The sequence below is a fragment of the Aptenodytes forsteri genome, unplaced genomic scaffold (genome assembly GCF_000699145.1).
Source record: "Aptenodytes forsteri isolate BGI_AS27 unplaced genomic scaffold, ASM69914v1 Scaffold2, whole genome shotgun sequence".
In the NCBI taxonomy this organism is placed as follows: Eukaryota; Metazoa; Chordata; class Aves; order Sphenisciformes; family Spheniscidae; genus Aptenodytes; species Aptenodytes forsteri.
The window spans coordinates 18698151-18719018 of record NW_008795695.1 but is presented as its reverse complement, the minus strand read 5'-3'; the positions used below and the strand labels follow the sequence as shown (position 1 = coordinate 18719018).

The 20868-nt window shown below is 36.5% G+C and overlaps 1 protein-coding gene across 1 annotated transcript in view; it reads right to left on the bottom strand.

Moving 5' to 3' along the window:
- DMD (dystrophin) overlaps nucleotides 1-20868 on the bottom strand; it is a 1230427-nt gene that overhangs the window by 770751 nt on the left and 438808 nt on the right. The window contains exons 27-30 of the mRNA XM_009283051.2: nucleotides 18937-19119; nucleotides 17231-17365; nucleotides 16310-16459; nucleotides 7856-8017 (exon numbers count right to left, since the gene is read on the bottom strand). Of these exons, the coding sequence (XP_009281326.1) occupies nucleotides 7856-8017; nucleotides 16310-16459; nucleotides 17231-17365; nucleotides 18937-19119 (630 nt within the window). The remainder of the gene's footprint in view (nucleotides 1-7855; nucleotides 8018-16309; nucleotides 16460-17230; nucleotides 17366-18936; nucleotides 19120-20868) is intronic.

Sequence of the window (20868 nt, the reverse complement as noted above, 5' to 3'; positions counted from 1 at the left end):
TTAGAGAAACAAAGCATTTGTAAAAGCAAAATGACTGACAAAAAGCTCTCAATTTAGATGAAATTTTTCATCTAAAATTACCATAATTGTACATTTTCTATTTTTATAGTGTGTATTTTGAGTTCTCCTTGTCAAGGCTATTTACTGAATGGTCAGTAGTATTTGGAGCAAGTAATAGGATTTTTCTAGATATGATATTTTAGTTTTGAGAAAACAAAGACGGTCAAGTAAAAGGACAATGCAATACAAGGAGAGAAGGTTTATTAAATAGTTTATTTTGGACTACTTCTTTTCTCCTTGTCTAAGTTTAAAATTTCCCCCTTAAAGTGTACTAGAACTGTAACAAGATTATCTTCTCTGTTTGTGCAGCACACAGACCAAATTGTTGGTGGTGACGCAGCACTAGTCAGCTTCTGAAGCCAAACCATTTCTTCATGTCTTGAAAGTCAGAACTGTACATACAAGGATGAAGCAAGTCTGAATGCTAGAAAAATACACTATATCCCATCCAGTTTTTCAACTGTTTGCTTCTGCACCTCATCAATTAACTGATTTTTGGTTGTATTTTCCAGTTTACTTTGCTGAACGTCAGAGTCACTCTGGAAAGCATATAATTGAACAGTTCTTATCTGAATAGGTCAGAACAGCACAGTACAGATAAGAGTACTGTTTAACCAATTAGGTATTATGGGACATTGCATGGAGATTGTTCTACCTTACTTTTTAAAAATTGCACTGCAAGAGAGCTTTCCTCTAATATGTTTGTTCTCTCTAATTCTGTATTTTCATGTCAGAGTAGGTGATACAGAGTAAAAGCTTTGCAGCAAAACCTGCCTTCATTTAATTTCTAGAACATGACAATATAATGTAGTGTATGTAACTAATAAATATCACTGTGCTTAAATTATTCTGTCCTACAGGTTAAGAATTCTCATTTTCCATTCCTGGCATTTTTTTCAGGAAGTTTATTAATTTGCAATATATATATATAAAAACTAAAATATGAGTGTGTATATATATAAAAACTAATTATATTTACAAGACCAAAGGCACTGATTATGCTTATTCTCATGAGGACCACTTCTAGAGCAAAAGGATTTCAGTCCCAAGGGCATGCAATACATTATTTCTCTCAATTACTAGGCTTAACTTTAAAAAGATGAACAGTGAAATGCAGAGAGTCTCGCTATATTGACAGCAAAAAGCAGAGAATTGGCAGTGTAGCTAGTTCTTGGAAAAAACTTTCCTATCTTGAATCAGAGAAAGGAAAGCCAAAAAAACCAACGTGACTATTTGTCTCATTTGAAAATTGTCACAAACCTAGCAGCAATCTCTTGCTTCGAGAACAGCATTTAGAAAAAAGGTAACAAGGCATAGAAACAAACTCCGTAACATTATTTGCAACAGAAAATTGAACTAGAAGGCTTGATTATATGTCACTTCCCATCAATACCTGCTACCATAATTAGAAAATCAGTCATCATATTTACAAAAAACAAAGAAATGCCAAAAAGCAATAATCAGCAAAATCATAACAATGGAAAGTAATTTGGAAAAAAACCAACAAGCCAAACCCCCAACCTTCTGTATTTAATTAAAAGAAGTGATTTATTTATAACCAAAGGATAAAAATACAAAACCATAATATACATACAACTAATATTGTGGAATAATGTTTGAAAAGACAAGATTAGATGGATTGTACATCTAACGTGCAAACACAGATTTTCGTATGAGTAATGCTGAAAAGACTACACTACAGAAACAGCTGACAGTTCCAGTTGATGTAGTATCAGCAGGTTGAAAAAAGTTTGAATGACATTCTGGAAAACATACTGGTGAAACTGCTTTCTCATGGCAGGTCAGGGATACCATTTGCCACCCCAGAACTGGGGGAAACCTCTCATCTCTCTTATCTGCTCCTTAAGAATGAAGAAGACTCTGTTGGTTCTGTTACTTCAGGATTGGGGAGAGGTCACGGGAGACGTGTATTATAATGCACCTTATCCTCCAAGACATCTTAATTTCATGTTGCTGGACCTCACTGTATTGTATATTAGTTGCCCAAAATTCGTATCACAGGGAGGAATGACTTTGCAGTCACTACTGACTATACCACCAGGATCGGCAAATTGGTAAGTTCTCAAAAGCTGGATAAATCCAGAAGAAGAAAGATAAAAGTGATATGTATATTAACATGTTCCAAGATGAGACAGGGAACCCTGACATCACTTGAACTTAGAATAAGCAATGAATAGGAGAAATATTTCCTGTGGGTATGCGGTGCAATAAAAGTGGCCAATTTCCCAGTCCCAATTTGATTTATAAACTTCCACAAAAAATACACTAAACATAAAGAATTATAGTTCATTAAACACTGCTACAGCAAAGGGATTAGGTTAAAATAAAGTTGCTAGAATTAACCACACTTCTTCCTTTTTTTCTTCTGCTTTCTCTTTCTCTTTAAAGTCCATTGCAGAAAAATATTGACTAAAATCCTGTTTACTAACTAAAAACCTGATTTATAAAACCTGTTCCCGTACAAAAAAGTTATTTTCATTCTGTGACAAAAAACTGGCCAAATCCTCAAGCAGAAACATGTCCTATTTTCTCCATGAGAAGCTTAATGAAAGACATCAAAAGGCTTTCCAATCTAAAGCGAAGATTTATGGAAACACAGGGCGTTACATTAGAGACAGGTAGTTCCTTAAAGAGAGGACACTTGGATCTCTTGGGTTACACATAGTAAACAGAAAGACTGTTTTATACCTCTCTCTGACCTTGCAGGGTTGGTCCTTTCCTGAAAAGATTTCTCTCCTGCCTAGCCACTTTCAGCGGCATTCTGAGCTACAGGCAGAATCTATGGTGGGTAGACGTAGGTAACCCCTGAGGGCTGGCTCGGGCACTGTCCCCTGCTCCTGCAGGTGCTCCTTCAGTAAGAGGCTGCACACCCCAGCCCGGGGGTAATGTCCTTTTCTGTCCCACTGGGCTCCTAGAGGCTGCTCCCAGCTCAGCATCTTTGCTCTCAGATAGAAGGTTTTCCCCCTAGTTTGGAGGACGCCAGAAAATAAACGTGCTGCTCCCTTCTCATAGACATTTTTAAGCAGAACATGCTATGCAAAACACGCTAGTCAAAATAAACTAAGCAGTTATACTATCCTCTACTACATCCACATTCATCTGTCCACATTCCACATCCTCCAACAAAATACATCACGCAACACTATTACTGGGCAAGTGAATATTGTTTAATTCTCACGAACTGAAAATTACATAGCCAGAGTAGTAAATCTTTCAACAGGGAGTGGCGGATCTGAAGGCAAGGGTAATTACATTACTTTAAGTTTCTTCCACTGTTTGTTCTAGGAAAACAAAGTCTAAATTTAGCCTATAACATCACTTTTCTACTATGGATTTCATTAAGATCTACTGCATAAAAAGGCCTGGACTTGACAGCAACCCTATGAGTTCTGCAGTGGCACAAGATGATGATGACAAAATGACATGATTCAGGCAAAACGGTGAACTTCTAATTGTTCTCTGCTTTTTTGTATACTAGTCCATTATGAACTCAAATTATACTAGATTACCTTTGTAATTAATGAGTCTCACATAACTCTTACACCAAAATTGCCTGAATATGAAATTTGCAGATTTGGCTCTCATGAGTTGCAGAGAACAGCTTGACAGCTCTTCTTGGTGTATTAGGTTTTCTGATTCGTATTTCTCTAAGTACTACTCAGCTAGCCCTAACAGCTCTCAAGAATGGTGCTCAGTTTAACCTCATTTTTGCTTATTTTTGCGATTGCTATCGATGCCTAAGGAGTCAGATCTCAGCCTAATGTATGGAGAAAATAAAAGATTTAGAGAGCATTTTGGTAAGTTAATCTCTATAAATGGGAAGATCATGATTCTAGCAGACATGAAAAACATACCTGAAACAATTTCAGAACTGCTAGTGGTTACCTTTGAAAACTCTGACAGGATAAACAAAGTACCAGAAGATTAGAAAAATGAAGTTGAAGTACCCATCTTTAAAAGCACAAAAAAAAATATGTGCCAATGATGTCACACGTTTGCAAAAAAAGAATAAAAGCATATAATACATATAGAAGATGATGCTATAGCAGGAATGACGTACAGGTAAGTCTCAACAAGAACAGCATACTTAGTTTTGAACACTACTCTTCAAGAAAGATTAACTGAAGAGTCCAAATGAGAAGAGCAAATCATCAGAGGATAGAGACATGATTGACAAGTAAGTTGGACATGACAAATGCAGTGTGTGCAGTTAAAACGCAGTTAATGCAGTGTTCAGATGCTACGGAGACGTGTAGTGTGAGAACCTGTATAGTACAGAAATCTGCATAGATATTCAAACTTCATACATAACAAAATGTAAGCTTACACTTCTGAATAACTCTTATCAGCTATTCCCTCTTTGACCCCTGATCTACACATGGCTGAACAAAATAATTCTCACGATTTCCAGCACAGGAAAAGGAAGTGTAAATACCTTTAATGTTAGACATTTCATTAAGTAGACAATTGTGAATTCTTTGTCCCAAAATATTAGTCTGAAGGCAATGAAGCATGGCATTATTCTTGTCAAGTAGCACATTGCACAACCGAACAACTCTGCCATTATATCATCACATTAACTTTGATTTTGAACATAGCACAATGATATTTTAAAAAGATATTAATAACCGTCTTCACTTAGAAAATAGTCAGTTGTGTAGTGCTTATCACTACAGAACTGAAATTATTCAAGGAGATTATTGAAAAGACATAGTATATTACTTCTGGTTTTCTCAGAAACGCAATATTGTTCATTTATTCTCCACATTGCATTTTACATAAGTCTACAGGAAGAACAACAGACAAGTGATTTGTCACATGAGATGAGAAGTGAGATAAGTGTATTTTCTGTCCCATAATATAAACCTGTGTAATCGCTCAGACTAAACAGAAGTACAAAGTGGAGATTCTCTCTCCCACCAGAAGTTATTTAATAACAAAGCTACAAATAATTATCTGAAAAATATTTTGTCATATAAATATAATATTTTCAGTACAGATTTATTTGCTTCCTGTCAGTTAAAGAGTACTTGAAAAAAAGTCAGCAACTGGCAAATTCCTGTGATGATGACTTCATTCCCTGCATTTTCTTCGTAAATTTAGAGAAATTAGAGAGACTTCAGTTGGGATCATGAGATCAAGCATACAAACAAATAATCTTTCCTTCTGGAATATTGTTTTAGGCTTTACCTCATTCCAGCTTTTTTCGTCATTACACCCTGAGGAATCTGAAATGATTTATCTGTGTGGTTGCTGTTAGATTGTTTGGTCTGAATAAGGGACCTTTAGTTGTACTCAAAATGAGTTGGGCGGCAGTGGCTTTCTAGCATTAAATTCTCAGTGCCACATGGTGGAGTAAGAAGCACAAAGAATTTACATTCAAAAAATGATCCAAAGGAGAAGTGGAACAACACATACTTAACTCCCCTTCCTTTCTGTCAACTTTCTGAATAAACTAATCATTTCATTTAAAAAGAGGAGCTAAATATAATTTTCTCAGATTCATTTCCAATCAGCTGAACCAAAGATTATTCCTCCTATCAAAGCTCTAAATGGATTTGAATTTTTGAAGCAAACACACAGAGCTCCCAAACCCTCAACAGCTTTCTGATTATAAATTCTCCCATATGTTCTTTTAGAAATGCAACACATATTGCTGAAGAGTTTGCTAAATCCCTCAGCATGGATAAACTGACCCCTGCCCAGAAACCAACATCACTGACTGAGATTCCCGTTCCAGCTGTGCAGACACTAGAGTAGGATATCTTATATGAATGAACTGTTTTCTGCTCTACAAAAGAGCTCTGCCAGCAGAGGCTCCGCAGGAGATGTGGCCATTCAGTATGTGACTATTCTGCCACCGATTGGCATGGCCATTCACTAAAGGAATGACTCAGTATATTTACCCGCATAAAATTGATTGTTTATTCCCTTTCCCTCTAAGGATTTTAAAGAACTTCACAACCGAACTTCAGAGAACTTCATTATTTGCATTAAATCTGTTCAGTTGTTAATTAAGTTTTTTTCATTAGGTCCCACTGGCATCTTAAAATAAAAACATGAAAGGGAAAAACTCAGCAGCCTCTATGCTGGTTTTCCCACAGTGGATATAGTATAATCAGGTGAACTTGACATCAGACAATAAAATCTCAAGAACAAAAACAAGTTCTGCAAAAGCGCTGAGCTGAAATTTTCCCATGAAAGTGTGCTAATTAAGGTTGATTGAGTTTTATGCTGCTTCAGTTGAAGTTCCGAATTACTTCCTTTTAGACAGCCTGTGATCATTGCCAATACTGTACCTGAGGACACACATAAACCAGAAGCGTCCATGGGATATATGAAGCACCACTGAAAATTGCTACAATGTAAGGGTCCAAATACACCAGAAAAAATCCAGACTTTCATATCAAATTTTTCTTATGTATTAGAGTAATATAAGCACATGATGAGAAATTAAACTGATACATCTTTAACAAATGCTGATTTGTATCCTATTTCATAAAAAAAGTTTACATTATTCACATTGCAGGGAAGGAGAAAAAAAAATCAGGAGGGTCTTACTAATAGCTAACATAGCTTAGGATTCAAACTGGAACAATAATTAGTCTGAATCTGATCCTATTATACTGATGTAAGTTAGAAGCAAATAAATTAGAATCAGTTTCAAAATAAGACTGAATGCAAATACGATCCTGTTTTCTAAATATAGCTTTTTAAAATCAGATGCACACACATAAAATACCTGCATGTACCTACAAACACACACACACACGAAAAGCAACTGAAAGGTACCTCTATCTACATTTTAATTCAAAAGACATGGAAACTTTTATTTTTAAATGAGATGATTTTCAGGGCTAAAAATATTCAGCTCTGAATATATTTAAGATCATCTAAGCTACTCCACACAAGACACTCATTTTTTTAAAATGATTTAAAACTCTGCAGGCATGCCAGAAAAAACCACAATGGAATGCCTCTTCTAAAATCACTATAAAGCATTCGTTTTCAATTTCCCTGTAGCCTTTTTTGTTTGTTTGTTTGTTTGCAATCTGACTTCCTAAATTTAGGTGGAATTTACAGAAAAGTTGCTGTACATAACATTGTACACTGTTAATAATTTTATACCAGAGATATTTGGGTTTATTTAATTTGTATTCTTATCATTTTAATGCTGCAGTAAAGCAGATGTTATAGAAGAAACAATGAAAGAGTGAAAATGAGAATTACATGTACAATTTTATTTCAAAGGCTCAGTAAACCACTTCTAAACAATGGGAAAAGCTGTTTCTGTTAAACTTACATGAGCTGTAAAAACTGAAGTATATTTATAGCCACATCATGAAATAATTAACAATGTTGTCTACGTTTCAATAATTTAGTAATAATTCCTAGGCCATGTAATCAACTTTGTAAAAGAGCCATCTAAGAGTAGTGAAGATGATGAGTTTCTTCTTTCTAGGAAGGGAACTGGATTTTAAAGAGTCACATTGTTTATCTTTGTCATTTTAAAGTTACTGCATAGTCTTCCATGACATTGATAGTTCTTTACATCTTCTCGACAGGTATATAATATAAAACAGAAGGAAAATATGACTTTACTAGAAGATTAGCTTGAACTTCTCACAGTAATCCTACCTAAAATTTACTTGCACTTTCATAATGATCACATTGCAAATACCCGTTATTAATATGAGGCTGAGGGACAACCAAACACTCTTCGGTTGATTGAGAAAACCAGTAAGCACATCAGTTCAACCTGTATATAACTTACCTGTGCTTCCTGAGGGACCTGTGCAGCATCAACTCTGTCTGCAATGTAGGCTGTTAGCTGTTTGTCAATAACAGCAAGAGACTCTTGGATTAAGCGGAGGGTTTTGTCAGTCTCCTGGGCAGACTGAATACTCTGTTCAAGACTCTTCTGTCTTCTCACGGCCTAAAACCAATGACAACGTTATCAATATTCACAGTAATAATGCGTATAAAACATTTTTTCCCACATTTTTTTTTTTCAGATAATGCAGGCTAAGAATCAAAAATAGTACTCCTGACTTGTGCTCATCCACCTTTTTGTACGATAAGTTGCGCATCTTTTTGCCACCGATTCAGTTCTTTTTAGTAAGAAACAAACAAACAAACCCCCCAATCTAAAAAATGCAGGACCCTGAAAAACCAATGCATGCATTGAGGGTTTCTATAGAGAGTGGAAGTTGGCAAAGCTGCATAATAAAACCATCCTGACAGTGCAGTCTTTCATTCTGAGGCATAGTGGTCCTCCTGATCTTATTATATAGTTCAAGAGATTTTGTTTACTGAGAATAGGGTTACTGTCATCACAATCCCATCCGAGACAATCCACTTCAGTAAGTGAGAGGGATGAAGACTCTCTTGAGAAGGAGCTCTCTTATATGAAGTATAAATAGCTGCCTGGAACAAAGGCAATGCCTACTCTGGAAAAAAAAGAGATGGATCCTTGTCTTGTCTTGTCTGTGGACTTGCCCAATCTATTATCACTCTATCCACAGTCTCCTTTAGTCTAGGAAGTTGACTCTTGCTTCTACTCCACCATCAGTGCCACAGTGGATTGCCTACCATCACCCTTTATACAATCCTTTTTTTTGAGAAGGATGCTTTCCTTTCAAAGGAGCTCCCTTTACGGTTTAACAAATCAGAACAATAAATTCTCCTTCCAAGTTGTCCTTAAAACACATGTATTTTTAAACACTTGACATAAACAGGTCAGCTTTAACTATTATTTGTAACAGTTTAATACGGTATTTACCAGGTAATAAATAACCTGGTACTTTCTTCCATTTGTCATTGTGCCTACCTACGGACTCGTATTTTACTTAGACTACAGCTGCTGCTTAGCAGAGCTTCTGCTTTATACAAAGCACATAATAACTACCAACAATCTCAAATGCAATACAGTTTCTGCCAGTACAAGCCCAGCCATACTGCTGACCACAGAATAAAGTGAGTAACTTTCTTTGACATGCATCAAAGAAGGAGGGAGAAAGCAAGCACTCTTTAAATAACATTGCCAGGTGTCCTGCCATTTTTCAAGTCAATTCACACTTTTTCTCTTTGGTGAGCCAGCTATGCTTTAATTTGATTTCATAGCTATTACAAAACTGTTGCCTTGAACAAAAATATCTCTCAGCAATTCAGTGAGAATTCTTGATATATCTGTACCTTCTTCACAGAGCTCAGATTCTTATAGAGCTTCACATTTAACAAATGAAAAACATTATTTTTTGCGAGCATTCTTGCTAGCTGTTTGACTTAGTTAAAGGATAGGGATCCAACCAGTATTTACTATATTTGTGCTTGTAAGCTGCTTTGTGCTATTTCAAAACAGCTGATCAGATAATCTTGTATCACTGCCAGTTTCAGGAACCTTCTGTGGAACTAGGCAGCTTTACATATCGGACCCATACTGTCAGTGTTAGTGGAAGCACCTGAGCCACTAAGGTATTATTATCCCACCAGATGAACCATTAAAACAGTGCAACTTACCAGTACAGTACTAAGGCTTGCTACTTTAATGATTTTTACCGTCATCTGGTTTGAGATTTTATATTACAATGTTCTCAGCCTTTTCAAAGCAGCAGGGTTAAAAACCACAGCTTCCATTTACCTTGGCACTCCTTACAACTACTTTGTAAGCCTGGCTAAGATGCAGTCACTCTCTACCTTTCCGTTTACATCACTATACAGTAGATTGAGAGACACATTATTAGATCAGTAACAGGGTAAGTAGCTTTCTACAGCCCATGGGTAAGGGCATCCTCCTGGAAGCATGGAAGAAAACCTCTTTGCCTTTACCAATCTCTTTGGATAATTGGTAGGACTAACCTACATGCATAGTCCATTCATACTGAGGGCTGCACTGTCCCGATGCTCAGAAAAGCTCACCACTTAAAATAAGACACTAAGAAAGTTCCAGTCTTATTAGTCATTAAAATAAGTGCCTGCACTTTCTGGAGAATACAATATACTGGACACAAATTTGGTGCTAAGTCCTTCTGAAAAACTACTTTTATAGCAATACTTGACGCTTCGAACCTTTGTTAAATGCTGACCTATACTAACTACTATTTGCAGCTAGGCACTTGCTTAAGTATAGATAAATTTGCTGCCAGCCTCAGGAAGAGCCTGCATGCATGCAATGAAGTGGTTATCACTGCATCGAAACTCACAAAAAGTCTTAAAATTGTATGCCAAATATGTGGTGTTTGAAAAATTGTCGTCTCTGTGCTGATATCAGCAGAAACGATGTCTATCAAAATCCTGTTTTAGAATACAACTGGAAAAATTAAAACATTCCCAAACTCATTGATCAAATATTAAAGCAGATAAAGTTAAGAAAGAATTACAACAAATCCTTGCCTGAGTCTGACTGAATTTTTATGGCTGGATTTCAAACAAATATGAAGGCAGATAAATATATATGCATGCTTGTGATATCTTTATGTGCACACAAAGTAAGTACGTACACACACACACAAAGACAAAACATTCCCCTTTCATAGTCCTCAGAGAGAATTTGATTACAGCCCGAGAACCTGTGTGACATTTTGTATCTTCAAGTGAGGTGAAAGTACATCTTTTCCAAAAACCGTGAACAGTTTAGATGAATGAAAGGATAATATCAGAGCAAGATGTGAATGCAGTGGTACAAAAGAATTATTTTGGCAGTGGGAGCAGAACCACACAGCCGAATGCTGGGAAATGGCACCTTCACAGTTGTGATGATTTTCTCAGATATAAATGGGTGCTGCTTTAATTTTTTTGTCTGCATTGTTTACTGGGAACAGACCCCGTCCTGCTCACTTAAAGTCAAGCCTCTGCCCTGACCCTGTTCAATTCACACAACAAATGTAACAAAAGAGTCTTCACAATAATCTTATAAAAGGTACAATACACTCCGGTAATGTAAGATATTTCTCCAGTACACAACAGCTGACTCAAAAACTTAATCCTGTTCACTGAGTAGGTCCATGGCACTATCACTGGCATTGCAGAATACTTATCAATTCAATCACGGGGAATGCCACAGTACGGAGGAGGCTTCTTCCTGTCTTTCAGTACAGAAGAGAGTTACTGATGGAGGTAAGCATTAGAGGGCTTTAAAAAAAGGGGCAGACATACTACACCCTTACATCTGTGAACCTGAGTTCCAAATTTGTCCTTAAAACTCATGTCTGTGCGTGTGAAAAATCTATATATGCATATTTTTAAAAGACGTGAAAGTTGAAATTTATATATCTATAATATAAAAATATTTTAATTTTTGATGTTCTGGTTTTGGGGTTTTTGTTTCTTCTCAGAAAGATTATGGTTTTTCTATTCCTCTGTGGAAGAAATAGATGGTTTAACAGCACAGTGAATAAATGGGTCTGAGGACATAACAGGAAGCTCTAGTTCTGCTATCCGATCACAGTCAATAAAGCTGAAGGCTTTGGTCTCTAAAGGGAAGTGTCTGACAGTTAATTGCTAAATAGGAAATCTCAGGAAAATAACCAACTGTTCAATTATTTCTGAGCCAGTGAAACGTTGACAGCTGTCAAGGAAAATAAAAACAAACAAAAAAATCTGCTGTTAGGCACTATCAGAATGAAAGACAAAAGAAAATAATTATATGGACTGAATTTTTTATTAAAGTCTCTACAGGTTTTCATAGATTTTTAGTAATTTTTTTATGATTAAGCATAACATTTAGTTTTTATGTCATGGGAGGTTTTCATAGATTTGTAGTAATTTTTTTATGATTAAGCATAACATTTAGTTTTTATGTCATGGGGTATTGCATAAATCTGTTTACAATTTAACAAAGATCAATGGCAAATGCAGGAAATGGTAACATTGCATATTATCCATATAAAATGCCAAATTAAGAGAACAGCTGCACTGAGAGGCGATCAAATATCAGGAAAGCTGGACGTGCTCAAACAGTTGCTTATGACTGTAGCTCATTCTTTGATGTTGACTCTTATAAAGCTACAGTTATAGACATTGCCACTTTTTCCTTAAATAATACCTTTCATGTATTTAATGACATTAGTCACACATGCAGTTACCAAGATGCTGGTTAGAGTTTTATGGTTAAAACCAAGGAGAGTTTTCTTGTTGAGGCAGTACTCCGTAGTTGTGCTGTGGGAGAAAAAAAGAACAAAACCTTTCCAAAATTATAGTACTTTTACTAGAGGGTATATGTACTTATAATGCAGAAGCAAATTCATTAATTAGCTTATAAGTTACAGCTCATGGAAAGGGATCTGTTAAGGAAGGCAGAAATATGTCAGCTCTTTTTTTTTTTCTCAGTTGTACTCTCTAATTATTGAGAAATATTACCACAGGGTAAAGTTAAAAAGTAAAAAGCTAGAAAACTTTAAATTTCCTTCTTGACTTGTTAAAATTACTTTAAAATTTAGCCCAAATTCTTGGTGTTATAATGGTTGTGTCTGAGATATATTACAACATTTCTGTACATTTTGCATCAAATTGTTTATTTCTTAATCTCTGCTTTTTTTTTTTGAATCAGAGTGGATTAGTGTTTAGGCAAACTAAAAACACCTTTTCTAACATTCAAAGCATTCCTTCTGGGCCCAGGAATTTTTAATACCCTCCAAGCTAGAACTAATTTGTCTCCAAAGTAATATTTCACAGTGTGTTTTTAAAGTTAAGTGGCTACAGGTATTTGACCTTTCAATCCCAAAGTGACATTCATCTTTGATCAGCTGTATTCCAAACCCACAAACTATACCAAGGAGGACTTCTGTATCTCTTTAGGTTATCACTGCAGACAGATAGTGCCTCAGAGCTTGTAAAAGCAGCCCTCTTAGCAGCCTTCAAAGCAATCACGTGGAGATGGGGCATGAAGAATTCTTTCTCCTCTTGAGGGGAGAACAAAACAGAAAAATTGTGTCAAATGATGAATGTGTGCTCTTTGAAAGAAACGAAGGGTAATCTTGAGGGGAGTCCTAAAAGAAATTAAGAGACAGTCCCCAAGAATAAAAACTGAATCTAGTGTAAAGCCCATCTGAACAATAACGTTTTATACAGTTTTTTGCGAGCATAGTCTCAAGAATATCTAGCTGACATTTTTGAAGTTTGCTGGACAGGATGTAAATCACTTTCAGCATTACAGGGGATGATAGTCACTTGCAATATTAGCTTGAAGTTCTTCGGGCAACGGCATTTTTTAGATCCAATATATCGAGCTGTAAGTTAATCAGTCCTTGAAAAGTAAAGATCGGGTATATGTCGCTTATCGATGCAGCCCCAGATGTTCAACAGCAAACTAAACACACTCAGTCTTTGTTATCTAAAGAAGATAAGGCATACAAACATAAAGCCATTATCTGCCTTTAAAAATTAATCTCTATCTCAGTAGCAATGCTGTATTGTCTTGCAGCATCATTCATATGGCAGTGGTTTGGTTTGGTTTGGTTGCTCCATTAGTAGTGAAGAAATGTTTCACATATCAGTTTCTGCCCACGTGAGCTTATTGCCTTGATAATTACCTGCACAATTATTCAAATAAAATTAAATAACTTAACCACATTAGGACAGCCTATTAGTCTGTCTGAAGTAGAAGTGACCTTGAACACAGGCTGAATAGTGTTATGCGCCTGCAATGTATTTTTATGCAAGGAGAGTGCATGCTGTTTGGATTGCAACAGGGCTACACAAACAGCACAGAAAATTCAGTGTCAGGAATCAATGAAAAAAAGTGTGTGAGACTTCAGTGGGAAAATCTATAAAACATTTTGTTGTAGAAAACACACAGTAAAGAAGCGGCGTGACTGAGTCACTTGCGATTGAAATAGTTTCTTTACAGCTCTTATATTCATATACAGATCTCACCATTAGTATTTGACTACTAAATATCAGATCAAGCTTTCAAAGAAGGGGGAGGACTCTCCCCTGCCCCCGCTTTTTGTCTATGTTTAAATTAAATTATAAAGCAGTGAATACATTTCTAATATATTTTCCTTATATACTCATCCAAATTGTCTCCAGAATATCACACATCTTCATGTTGTACTTTCCACATTTAACCCCTGCAGCTGGCATGAATTTTGATTTAATGCCTGTTATTGTCAAGACCCAATAGTATTCATCCATCACTCAGCAAGAGTATTTGAAAGTCCTGTTTTCACACACTGGAAGCTCTCTGTATATTCCCACTTTTCTCCTCCAAGTCAGGAAAAAACCAACAGATACAAGGTAGCAGAATTCCAGGGAATGTATCTGCTTTCAAACAGAACTTAGACGTAAAAAAAAAAAAGGAAGAAGAAAGAGCAGGTATACAGAAGGTTATGTTTAATTTTCCGCTATAACACTGTCCAGCAATATGGGACTACATGAATGCCTGCACTGCACCAGAACTACCACCAGGTAGTTAGTAGAGGGAAGCAGGCTCCTTCCCTCCCCATCCTTCAAGTTTAAGCTCAGAACAGCTGAGGACCCTTCCTTAAATTTTATTGTAGTGTTTTCACTTCTACTGTTTTCAAGACAAAGTACATTTCAAGCACCACGAAAGAAGCAAAAATGTTACAATTGTCATGGTAGATTGTTATCATTCTAACACAGCTGCTTTCCAAAAATCTTTACTTGTGCATCGTTTATATCGTTGAAACTGAGTAACTTTTCACTGTCTTTGTACCTCATCTTTGAACATGTTCTGGTTCCAGTCATAAAGAGGGTCTCTGTGTCCTTCGCTAGGTCTTTCCTTAATAATTCCTTTCTGATCTTTTCCAAGTACTGAGCTGACATCTTCCTGATGTTTCTCTTCATATCTCCAAGATCTTCCTTCTGAACAGTAATAGTCAGCTCAAAACTTACAATTTCATATATGAAGTCAGAAGTCCTCCATGAGTATCACTTTTCATGTATTTGCACTGAATACTTCTGTAATTTAACTGCCTTGTTACTCTGTCCTGTAAGGTTGTTCCGTGTTTAGTTAGAGTTTGTCCCCATCTTTGTTACTAGTAAACTACTAGTAGTTGAGCTATTTCCTTATGTATCCTTTGGTTATCTTAAAATTCTTTGGTGAATTCTGTTTGGTCCTGCCATTATACACATACACACACACTTGTATTAGTACGCACACAAATGTATGTTAAATAAATTCCTAGTATTAAAAGTAAATATTCATGCACAAGTATCACAGTTTTGAATTGATTTACCAGCAAAAAGGTATACTGTTCCACTAGTGGAATCTGCAAAGAATTAGTAAAATTTTCTCCATGGAGTCTGTGGCAAAGATTGCTAATCTAGCATATTGCTAGATTTGACTCTCCTTGTGCTAAATGTGTTTCTATATTGAGGTGTCTTTATAAAACCTTTCATTGATACACTGACTCTTATTTATTGTTTAGTAAAGAATATATCTGTAAGAGAATGCTACTCTTGTATTTAATTTTGAAAATAGTTTGCTTCTCAGCAAGAGTTTTGTCAGAGAAAGCATCTCTAAATACGCCATTGAAGATTAAGTCCACTAGATGGTCACTTCAGTTTTGGAATTTTAAGGTTACCTATTGTCCTGGCTTTGGCTGGGATGGAGTTAATTTTCTTCACAGCAGCCCGTGTGTGCTGTGTTTTAGATTGGTGACCAAAACAGTGTTGACAACACAGGGATGTTTTAGCTATTGCTGAGCAGTGCTTACACAGTGCCACGGCCTTCCCTTTCTCACTCTGCCCCTCCCAGTGAGTAGGCTGGGGTGGGCAAGAGGCTGGGAAGGGACACAGCCAGGACAACTGACCTGAAGTGACCAAAGAGATATTCTGTACCACACAAAGACATGCTTAGCAATAAAAGCAGGGAGGGGGGTAGTTTTTCCAAAATTGCCATTGCTTGGGGACCAGCTAGGCATTAGTCTCCTGGTGGCGAGTGACTGGTTTTGCATCACTTGCTTTTTCCCTTTTTTTCTTTCACTTGTTAAATTGTCTTTATCTCAACCCATGAGTTTTCTCACTTTTGCCTTTCCAATTCTCTCCCCCATCACACCAGGAGACGTGGGGAGTGAGCGAGCAGCCATGTGGTGCTTTGCTACCATCGGAGTTAGCCCACCACATCTAGGCAAACCATCCACTTCTAAAATAAGTCTTTGTTTGTGTACTGTTTAGGAACTATACCAACAAAATAACTTTTTCTTTTTTTTAATGGTGCTAGACTGTCAGTTGTTTAATGGGAGGACAGGTCAATTATTAAATATACCTCCTGCTGAAGTTCTTCCCATCGAGTATTGAACTTCTCAAGTTTCTCATTGATCAATTCATCCAAGATTCCACCATCAGTTAAAGTCTGAGCCAATTCCCGAATCTGACTGCGATTATCTTCTGGATGTCTCATTAAACTTTCCAAAGACTGAAAAAAGGTCAAAGAAGTAGTTTGTTTTCCTTTCTGCAAATAAGATTCTACAGAGCAATCACAATTCCCCTTAAAAATGTAAGAAAGAAACTTCACATTTCATACACAATAAAACTAGAGAGAAAAGATAAAAATATCAGTGTCCCATGTCTTGACAACAAATGTTCCGTACTACTTATTACTGAAAACAAAGAAAGATTTTTCGCAAAGCAATAAATTGGGTGCTTGATTTTAAAAACGTGGACTATGCCCAGTGAGTTCGGTGGGAGCATTTGTGTACTTAAAAATAAAAAATTTGCTTGAGTATCTGAATTGATGAATTTCAACAGCAAAGATGCATTATTAATGTAATGTTTTGTATTTAATCCACTAAAAGCATTAACTTAATTTCTACAAATTTGAAAGGTTCCATGAATAAAAATTAAGTAATAATAAACAGATTTGCAGTGTGAAGATGAAAACTTGCTCTCTCTGAAGTCTTCAACATTTTTTTGACTGGCTTAAGTGAGGCCATGTTTTTTAAGAACATGTATTTTATTGTCACCAAAGATTGTCTATGACATCTGGCATAACACATTTAATTACTCCATTTCACTTAGGTGGATTCAAATTCAAAACCTCATTTGTTGCATCAGGTGAGAACATAGGACTTGCCAAATATTCTGCATCTTACTCACGTGTAGTATTGATTCATAGTTTGTTTTGAATGTAATGTGATTTACAATTTATCAGTACATGTGATTTGATATTATTTAAGTCAGCACTTACGTCTAGAGACTCAGAAATCTCTTCTGCACCTCCCTGGATATTTTCAGTTGCCTTGAGTTTCAGTTCAATCTCATTCAACCATTTATTTTCTACATCCAAATAGGACAATAATTCACGCCAACATGCCCATACCTCCTGATGGAGAAAAAAAAAAGTCTATTGAGATTGAAAATCTCACAGCTAACTTTCACTTATTAAAACATTGAAAACATTGCAGGCTTCATCCCCAAAACAACATGGTTGATATCTGATGGTTACGGTGCCATATAGTTGATTTTTTCCCCAGTATTTATATGTTCCAAATAAATATAATACACAACCAAAACATTTTGATTAAACAGAGCAAAACCACAGAAGATAACATGAAAAAGCGAACACTTCTGCAAAACACAACTTGAATCTTCTGTCTCATGAATTATCCACTTTATATGCTTTTCTGTAAAATTTTCTTGTAATATATAAATGTAGAAATTATCAGAATTTTTCAAGACTCATGTTAGAAGTTTATGTCTTTATTACAAGATGTAGTTAGGTTGCTTATATATTCTGTATATTAATTACTTAAAGCACAGATTCATAAAATGTCTAAAAACACAGCTTTCAAGAATTCTGACTGAAATCTCTATGGATATTAATTCTAAACCACATTTAGTGCAATTTATAGACCACTTAAGTGCTAGAGTACTAAACATAATGTTGTAAAATGAAATTATGTTATTATTCTCCTGGAATGAAATTATTGTCTAATATTTTATTTTTACAGTGCCTGAAGATACTTAAATAAGCAGATAAAAATTGCACTTGATACACAAGAAAAACATTTAAACTCTCCATAAATCATCTTTTCATTGTTCCTTTTTTGTTAGTAGAAGATAAAATACTTTTATTGAGATGCCTTAGGCTGTTTGTAGACCAAGTTTCCCAGAGTGCGATTCATCTCACCTAACTTTGGTCATATCAAATGTAAGTGTCTGGTCTAGGAGGAGGTTTTACAGGGATATTACCACACAACAACATCAGTGATCAGGGGAAATACAGATTACATGCTTAGACTACACACCTAATTTTCCACAGTGAAATTTAGAGGAGATAAATTTTACCCAGGTAAATAATTGTCCTGTATGAAGTTAGTTATTGTAAATTAGTTCACAACAAAAAAATCATACCTAATTCACTGTGACCACTGTGTAATATGCGAATAGTCCTATGGCAAGAATCTGTAATGCAGTTGACCAAAATGGCAGGGTCAACTCAAAATGCATGAGACATATTCAGCTTGCCAGCAGATCAAATGCCATTCCCATGCTGAGATAACACCACCTGTCCAGCTTCAGGGCCATTTAATCAAAATCCTTAGCCATGGAAGAAAGAAGCCTAGAGGAGCTGGTGAAGACAACGTCACAGGGTTGCTACAGAAGCCAAATGCTTGGCTTAATCTCAGGAGGGATAAGAACCCTGAGCAGCCATTGCTGCCTCCTACCTAAGAGCCGTGTCTGAGGCTTCTCTTTTAATATGACTCTCCAGCATATAGGATTCTCAAAAAGATTTAGGTATATGGCTCATATCATGTGGTATTTGGTATATGGCTCATAAAGCGAGGACAGCCTTGGGCTACTCATGATCCCATATGATAATACATCTTTGCTCTCTACCTTACTTTTGCAGTTAGAAGGGCTATAAATACAATGACTGACAAGATATCCAACCTCCAAAGTTTTGCACTTTCCATTCAGTCTGCTGCAGAGTCTCTGGTAGCTGGTAATTAGAACATCAAGCTCCTTTTTCAAAGCCTCATGAGCTGCAGGTGGAGCCTTTGCTATAAAGTTATTCACAGAATCAGTAATAAGCTTCACTTTCACTTCCTTCTGCATGGCTTCCTCCTTTGCTCTCTGCAAAGAAAAAAAAAAAAGTCGTAGTCCTGGTTTAAGAAGGAAACTTATTTGTAATAACTGTTAGAATTCTCTCTGACAGAATTCTGTCAGAGGGAAAAAAAAACAAACAACCCCACAACAACAACAAACCACAGCTATTTAATTCCCAGACTTTCTGACATAATCTTGAATGCATCCAAAAAACTTTTTTTTCATTTTGTTGCCAATACACGATACTCAATACAATTTAACATCTTCTCACGACTATTTAGTTTTCTGGAGCTCTCAGAATAGTAAAACATTTCAGGTTTTCCCCCTCCCCACCCAAGAAATGCTCCAAATACTTTGCCATAATACCTTATGAACCACAAATGACAAAAAAATCTGTTGTGTTACAAATTCATGCACCCAGGTTTAAAGGTACAATCACAAGCAGCAAGACAGAAAAAAAGGAAAATACTTCTGACTGATTTTCCTCTCCTTGCCACTGTCATTAACCTGCATTTAAAGAGAAATTGAGAAAATAATTTTTCTCCAGTGTATATTTCACACTTTTATCAGAGCATTAATGTTGATTTCATCCTCTCACTTTACAGAGATAGAAAAATCAGCGCCATTATTCACCGACAGTGAACATTAACCTAACATGAAGAGAGGACAAAGTGAAAAGGGAGCATCCTCCCAAACAGCATTTTCTGTATTAGACCCTTGGCAGAGAAGTTTAACAAAAGACAGACAGAGGAAATATAAAGATCCGAGGGACAGAGAGAACCAAAATGGATGGTGAATTAAAACCAATAATTAACAAATCCTATGTAACTGATCTGGAACCACCAACCTGCCACCTTTTCCCTGTTTTAGCCTATGTAACCACAACAACTGATCAATCCAATTCCCAACTTTCTTCCTCCACATTTTGCTACTCTTCCTTGTTATGCCATCTTATTACTAAGATATAATATTGTCATACCTCGCATTGTTACCTCTGAGTGCTTACAATGGGATGGTGTCTATGACTGGAGTCACATCACTACTGGAAACAGAGTGATGGTATACATAATGTCATCAGTGTGTACTGGTCTTTACAGGAATTTAAGATGACAACTCCCTGGCCTGAAAACATTAAAACAAAACCTTGTTCCCAACAACCTTCATTCTCTGTGTCTGAGGAAGTACATGAACCAGAATAATTGGGATCAGGCTGCCATTGCCAGAGAAAGTTTACTAGCACTACTGGAAACAGAGTGATGGTATACATAATGTCATCAGTGTGTACTGGTCTTTACAGGAATTTAAGATGACAACTCCCTGGCCTGAAAACATTAAAACAAAACCTTGTTCCCAACAACCTTCATTCTCTGTGTCTGAGGAAGTACATGAACCAGAATAATTGGGATCAGGCTGCCATTGCCAGAGAAAGTTTACTTCTCTGTAAAGAAGAAGAAGTAACAAGAGCAACAAGAAAGTTGCTCTTGGCTTTCCTCTTCCCTAGCTGTGGGAAGAAATGGGCTGCAGGATGAATGCAGAATTCTGGTCCAGATTTTGCCTGTTGCATGACAAGAGAGGTGGCTACAAGCCTTTGGGGAAAGGATCTCAGGAGCAGGTGAATGACACAGCTGGAGTGCATGGAGCTCTGCCTGGGGATGGATGAGGAGCTGACCAAGAGCTTGTGGGTCAGGATTAAAGGGAAGGCAGGGACAGGTGACATTACGGTGGGGGTCTGCTACAGGCCACCCGACCAGGAAGACCAAGCGGATGAGGCCCTCT